General features: G+C 42.8%; 1 protein-coding gene across 1 annotated transcript in view; it reads left to right on the top strand.

Annotated features, from left to right (window-relative positions):
- Window positions 1-679: 679 nt before the first annotated feature.
- zgc:153896 (uncharacterized protein LOC569930 homolog) overlaps window positions 680-7,491 on the top strand; it is a 28,278-nt gene continuing 21,466 nt past the window's right edge. The window contains exon 1 of the mRNA XM_048552491.2: window positions 680-1,056. Within this exon, the coding sequence (XP_048408448.1) occupies window positions 813-1,056 (244 nt within the window). The 5' untranslated portion in view covers window positions 680-812. The remainder of the gene's footprint in view (window positions 1,057-7,491) is intronic.

Here is a 7,491-nt window from a genome sequence, read left to right as displayed (position 1 = left end):
CTTGTCACCCAGGGAGTAGGAGGGGGAGTTAAAATGGTTGGCAACCGGAAGGTGTTGTCATTTGTCATGTAGAGAGTGCAGATGCTCTACAAAATAATCTCTGAGTCTAGGCTTCGTCTCACCGATGTAGAGGAGGCCACACCGGGAGCAGTGGATACAGTAGACCATGTTGACGGATATGCAAGTGAGCTCCTGTCTGATATGGCTATATCCATTAACAGCTTGATCCTGTTTATTCCTGCTGGGATATTCTGAATCAGCAAGGCTGCTGCCACCTCAGTGTTCCTCACTGATCAATGTCCGAGCCAGCTGCATGTGTATGTTTTTGGTGGTTATGAAGTTCCCCCTTTGCCTTTATTAAGAAGGCATTCCATGGAAAAATATGCACATATCACAGGAGTCATCTTTAAGCATTAGGTAGCTGTATATTGTCTATTGAAGGAATGCAGCAAAGCTGATGTTCTCCCTGATCTGTTCAGTCTATTGTTGTAGTTTGAGTTCTTCGTGACTCAGATTGCCTTTTCCTTGGCCAATCACTTTCCTGGAATGGATGCACACGTCTATCTATTAACCTAACAACCTGTTTATAACAGACTATTACTTCTCACAATAATTATCAGTGAAAGATGTTGAAACAGCATGCGATACTAGACCTGATCTTTGGACTTTTGCAGCAAGATAGAGGATTGTCTGAAGCAATCCAGTTTGAAACAGTTCTGATTAAAGGCTCACGCTGCAATCTTTCCTTCTCTTTCAGATGTTTAACATCTCTAGCCTTATCAGTCTCTATCCTGTGTGTCAATTGATTTGCTATGAAGCCGTTAATCTTCTTTTCACTGGTAGCTGCAGTGGCCTGTGCGCCAATCCAGCACAATGAGAAACATCAGAAAGCAAATAAACTCCTGTTGATCTCTTTTGATGGGTTTCGTTGGGATTACGACCAGGATGTGGAGACACCACACTTGGACTATCTAGTTGCAAAGGGAGTGAAGGCAAAATATATTAATCCACCTTTTGTCACCATGACATCGCCTTCACATTTCACAACTATCACAGGTAAGGCAACAAAGCAAATCTTCAAACTGTGTAACTTACTAACCTTGCAACTTCCTGTTCGGTGCGTGAATGAATACAGATGCAGGATGTGGTCGGTGGTGGTGGAGGCAGATATGTTAGGGGAGTTTAAGATACTTTCAGATGAGCACATGAATGTGCAAGCAATGAAGGGATATGGACCAAGGGCGGGCAGAAGGGATTAGATTAATTTGGCCCCATGTTCGGCACAACGTTGTGGGCTGAAGGGCCCGTTCCTGCGCTGTACTGTTCTATGTGTTGAAAAATAAGGTACATTTTCAACAAGCTGTTAGTAAGTAACGGGAAGGAGGACTTGTAAAGGTTAGAGCAGACAAAATGGTCAGCAGCAAGCAGTTGTTGAGTCCTGAAGTGTTATATAAATACCTTGTGGGCAAAATTAAATGTGTCACTAGTCATGAGGCTCCTCTCTATCAGCCAGTGTGTCTCAGGTCCAGCTCCTTGCTGCGTGAAAGTGTATCTCCTCCTGCTGTCATTCCTTCTTTTGCTAATCACTTTAAATCCATGTGCCCTCTTCTTTCCTGGGCCTTACACAATGGGAATAGCCTTGCCTCACCTACCTAGCACAGACTCCCCTCAAACATCTCTTCTCCAAGAAAAAACAAATCCCAACTTTTCCCAGTGTTCATATGTAAATCACGTTGCTCATCTCTGGGATCATTTACATCATTGTTTTCCACAATCTTTCAGTCAACATCACATCTTCCCTGAAGTGAGGCTGTCAGCTGAGCACAATAATCTTGGTGAGATTGGTGCAGTGTTTTATGTGAGTTTAATGTAACTCCCTTGCTTCTATTCTCTACATCACATTAATTAAAGAGGCTCAGGGAACTGTATGCTTTATTAACTACTTCTACTCTGTTCGGTCACCGTCATTGATTTATGGACATAAATATCCAGATTCTCCTCCCACACGCTGATTAGAACTATACTCTTTATTTTATGTTGTCTCATCATGTTTGACTAAAATGAGTCAATTCACACTTCTCTACATTAAATTTAATCTGCCACTTGCCTGCTCTCTCCACCAATATGTTTATATCCTTCTAAAGTTCTACACCACCCTTCTCACAGTTCACAATGCTTCCCAGTTGTATGTTTAAATTGAATTTTGAAATTGTGCCATGTGCACCCAAGGTCTAGGTCATTCTTCGATATCAGGAAGAGAAAATATCCCATCAACAGTCCCTGGGAACCACTACAAACCTTCCTCCAGTTCAAAACAAATATATTGACCCCTACACTCTGTTTCCTGTCACACAGCCAATCTCAACATCCATGCCACTGCCATTTTTGTTACGTGAGATTTATAAATTTACTTACGTGCTTATCAAATATCTTCCAGAAGTCCGTGTAAACCATGTCAACGGCTTGATCCTCATAAACCTCATCAACAAACTCCAGCAAGCTGGCCAAATCTGGTTGTTGCCCAAGAAATGCAAGTTGGCATTCTTTAATTAACTTGCATTTGCCCAAGTGGTTGCTAAACTCGTCACAAATTATCGTTTCTGAAAGGTTCTTCACTGCTAAGTTTATGTTGACAGGCCTGTAGCTGCTAGGCTCATAGAATTGTACCACTCAGAAAGAGACCGTTCAGCCCAACTTCTCCATGCCAATCCGTTATCCTAAATTCATCTTTGGGCAACTGGTTTAGAACATTTTAAATCCTCTAGTATGCAAAGAATTTGGTATTGAAACACAAAATTCTGCCCTGTCACTTTCACTGTCCGGGGTGGGCGTGGGGAGGGGCTTTTTGATTTGGTTGCCCTACTTTTCCACTTCGTATGAGTGTATTTTGTCTGTGCCTAATCTCCCTTCTCCACGAAAGGCAGATATCGATATTGTGTTGCCTGCCAACCCTTGACCTCGGCCAGGTCCATTCTCACCATCGTGAAACTGGGTTTTGCCCTAGTTTATTATTCTTACTCTGGGCTGCTCCTTACACATTTCCCATAACCAACCCCAGCCTTTATGAGAAAATGATCACTGTCCACAAACATTCGCTTTGACCCACCTCCTGCCTGAGAAAGAGGAGAACAGTGTGGAATTCTCTCCCATGCACCCTGGGGATTAATAGAGAATACACCTAGCCAATAGCATTTCCTTGTTTTGTGTCCATAATCAAGCATTTAAAGATCAACTGTTGCTTTCCTTTTACTTGAATATCACCAGCCCTGTCAATTCACATGTAATTGACATTCATTCTGATTCACACTAAAGCAGAAGTTGCAAGAACTGAAAGCTTGTTTGCAAGTTCTTCACTTGGGCTCACTTTTTAAATACAGTCTCTGGGACTGTAACAAGGCTTTAGTCAGAAGGGAAGTGTTTATAATCCAGAGCTATATTAGATTGGTGGCGAGTGTAACAAGAATTAATCCTATTCAGGCAATTAACTCAACATGTCAGAGAGAGGCAAAGTGACCATGTAGTGTCTGTCTTCTGTCTGAGTCAAATGTGTGGAAAAGGGGAGCTTTAAACTCTGTTTGGTCCCCCTCGTTGTAAACAATTTTCAATGTTTCAGACTTGCAGTGAGAAGCTTATGTTAATATTTAAATGAATATAATAGCATATGTTTACGGTAATATAGTAACTTTAACCGTTTAATTATTTTATACAAACTGTGTAGCTCCCTTTGAACCATTCTATATATAATTGTTTTAGCTAACTCACTTAACAGTGGCAAGCGTAGCATTTAATGAGCAAAGAGACAACAAAGCGCGGAGCTGGATGATTTTAATGAGCAGCCTGTCTTATCTTTGAAAAGGGAACCTGCTGCCATTACTGACACAATACTATTAGGTTGAGAGTTTGAGGACTGTGGCCAGTGACGTTATATAGTCCAAGTCAGAATGGCACGTTCTCAGAGATAAAGGTGCTCCCATGTACCTGCTGACTATGCTCCTCCTGGTCATGGAAGAGCGTAGTTTGACAGACTGCTGAGCTAGCCCTGGCCAGTTGTTGCTTTGAGTTCTGAAGATGGTACATGTTACTGCTAAAATGTGTTAATGGTGAAGAAACAAATGACTTCAGGTCATTTTAGATACACTCTGAGGAAAATACGAACAAGAACTAATGCTACAACTTAATTTATATGAACAGTTATCTTGTTGGTGACCCTTGATCACCAAGCAGTAAACTGGGGTTGAAGGGCCAGTTTTATCAGCTTGTCTTGCAAGAGTGATCTGTCAGCATTTACTTTTCACATGAACCAGAGACACATAAGATCTAAATCATTCGATTGGAAGGAAATGTTGTCACTGAATATCGGATTTAACTTCTTACCCTGTTACAGTTGTTACTTTGTTTAGTCCAATCTCTCTAGTTTCTAGTTTTCAGAATAGAATCACACTTGACTCTCACCGATGTTTTCAGATGCAGATGGCCCCGTAGTGTATTTTTCATGTCACATTTTCAGCACTTGTAATTTCATAATATGCATATAAACCTAAAGGCTGCCAGTTGAGCATCTTTTATCTGTGCGGACTCCACAAATGGGATGGCATGGTGGCTTATTGGTTAGCACCGCTGGCTCACAGCACCAAGAACCTGGTTTCAATTCCACCCTCAGGCGACAGTCTGTGTGGAGTTTGCACATTCTTCCCACATCTCCTCTGCATGCTCCAGTTTCCTCCCACAGTCCAATGATATGCAGGTTGGGTGGATTGGCCATGGGGAATGGTTTATACAGTAGGGGGATAGGGGTGGGTGGGATGCTGTTTGGAAGCTCGGTATGGACCAGACGGCCTGTTTGCACATTATCTAGATTCTACAATTCTAAATAACTAAGCAATGCTCCCCACTTGTCACCTGGAACCATTTTGTCATTGCCTTGGGAAAAAAAAAGACATTCATCTCAGTTCATCAAGGGTTTTTGTGTCTTTTGAATTAAAAACAAATATCTTTGAGTTTTAATGTGAAACATTAGGAAAATAAGACACAGGATCTGTGCATCAAACTCATTCTGCTTTCTTTAAAATTGACTTGTGATCTAATACATTTTCCATTTTTTCCCCCCTGTATCCTCTAATACCTTCGGATAATGAGATAACAGTCTTCGGTTTAAAATGAACAATTGATCCAGCATCAGTTCCTCTTTGTGAAAGAATGCTCCAACCTTCTGCTATCCTTTGGATGACTTTTAATAGCCTTACCCTCCCTGTCATAGTGAAGTCACATGATTAGGCTGAAGGGTGGATGGTGGAAACCAAGCTACCTCCTGGCTCTCCTCAAATGAATCCAAGATGGCAGCGCTTGTAGGAAGATGGTTGCTTTGTGCCAATGTCACTGTGCTAGTCAACCACTGTTACAATCCCAGTAGATATTATTACTGGACAAATCAGATCCCAAACTGAAATCTGACTTGTTAGATCCTATTTTGTTACTTTTTGCTCAGTTTTAATTAGCTGGTCTGTCACCGAAACACAGGTTAGAAGATTTAGTTTCAACATTAAAAAAGTACTCAAAATTGAATGAAGATAAAATGGAATGAACTAATTTATAAAGAACATGCGTTAAAGGTTATGAAACACATGGTAAAATACAGTCCCATTTATCCCAATGGTGCTCCTTTACAACACGCAAGAGAGATTTCGCTTTGTCACATCTATTGGGCTTGGTTTATCTGGCCTTCAATTCCCAGTCTTGAGAATCCGATATGCTTCCTTGAATCTTCATACAGCGGAACTTAGAATTTCTCAGCTTTCAATAATACCTTCAGCCTTTTGACCAGACACTTCTGAGCTGGAACTTGAAAACTAAACTGTTGACAATGAGATAACCTGTTTCTGGACAGGATCAAGCTATCACCCATCATTATGAGCTACAGTCTTACACAACCAGCTTCAGCCAAGATTATTACAGAACTACCCAAACTGACACCCCTAAAGCTTTTCTCGAGCTCTGGGTGTTTCCCCCAATCAAAAGAAAGTCAACTCAATCTCTGACTTTCTAAGTCAAAGGCCTAATGCACTGCTCTTTGCTTTGTTTACTCATAAATGATGGGTCCAAGAAGCTGGTACGCCTTGGCTCCAGGATTCCTTCCGTGATTTAGACACACGTTAACCTCAAAACTCTTGGAGATTCTGTTGGTGCTAGTTGTGGGAGAGGGGGAGGGGTGGGGGTGTTGGGGAGCAGTGCCACCAATTTTGATGGTGACTTTAGGCTGCTCCTCCCCAGCTTCATGAAATTCTAGCCCACGTACGTAGATGTGCTGGACAAAGAATGTCCACGTTTAGGTCACATGACACAGCAAGAATGAGCAGACAGAAATTTCCAAGAAGTGGAGGCATTGTTGAAGTGGAAGGTAGACCATTTACAGTCAGTACGCGACAAACAACTGCACCTCCCAGTCATGAACCACTTCAACTCCCCCTCTCACTCCTTGGACGACATGTCCATCCTGGGCCTCCTGCAGTGCCACATCGATGCCACCCAAAGGTTACAGGAACAGCAACTCAAATTTCACTTGGGAACCCCGCAGCCCAATGGTGTCAATGTGGATTTCACAAGCTTCAAAATCTCTCCTCCCCCGCCACGACCACCCAGCTCGTCCCCGCCTCCCTAACCTGTCCGTTTTTTCTCCCACCTATCCCCTCCACTCACCTCAAACCCTATGTCCGCCTCCTTGACGCATCCGTCTTCCCTTGGCTGACCAACCCCATCCTCACTCCCCACCTTTACTGGCTCCATCCCCGTCTCCTTGACCTGACCATCTCCTCTCCACCTATCTACTCCTTTATCCATCTTCCATCCGCCTCTCCCTCTCTCTGTTATTTATTTCAGAATTCCCTTCCCCTGCCTCTGCTCCTGCCCCTGCCCCAGCCCCATTTCTGAAGGAGGGTGCAGACCTGAAATGTCAGCTTTCCTGCTCCTTTGCTGCTGCTTGGCCTGCTGTGTTCATCCAGCTCCACACCTTGTTGTCTCAAATTCTCCAGCATCTGCAGTTTCTACTATATCCAAGCCATAAACTGTTTGTTGCACAATTCTAAACAGTGAGCAAAAGCCATCGTGATTGTAATGCTTTGGGCTGAGGCGAATGAGCGTTTGTGCAAAGACAGAGTGTGTTCTGGGTAAGCTGCATAATCAAGCAGATGCATCGTCTTATGTCCCTGTGGCAAGGCTCAAAATGAGTGAAGTAGTCTTTTTGTTGAAGAAGTAGAAAGCTTCACATCAATAAAAACTTCAATTTTATCAGCAGAACTACTCAGCAACTAAATGAAAGCAGAGCTGCACAGAAATTTGATGAAGAATGGCCAGGTCACAGAGTACTGGCTTCAAAGGGCAGATACAATGCCACACAATATACTGACCTTGTCCAGTGCCTGCCCTGTGTGATGTAACCTGTACGCCTCTGTTTATTTTCCACCCCCGATCTGTATGTCCTTGCTTACTATGCTCTAC

This window comes from Stegostoma tigrinum, chromosome 23 (assembly GCF_030684315.1).
Source record: "Stegostoma tigrinum isolate sSteTig4 chromosome 23, sSteTig4.hap1, whole genome shotgun sequence".
Lineage (NCBI taxonomy): Eukaryota > Metazoa > Chordata > Chondrichthyes > Orectolobiformes > Stegostomatidae > Stegostoma > Stegostoma tigrinum.
The sequence above is the reverse complement of the archived record's forward strand: the minus strand, read 5'-3'. Positions and strand labels throughout refer to the sequence as shown.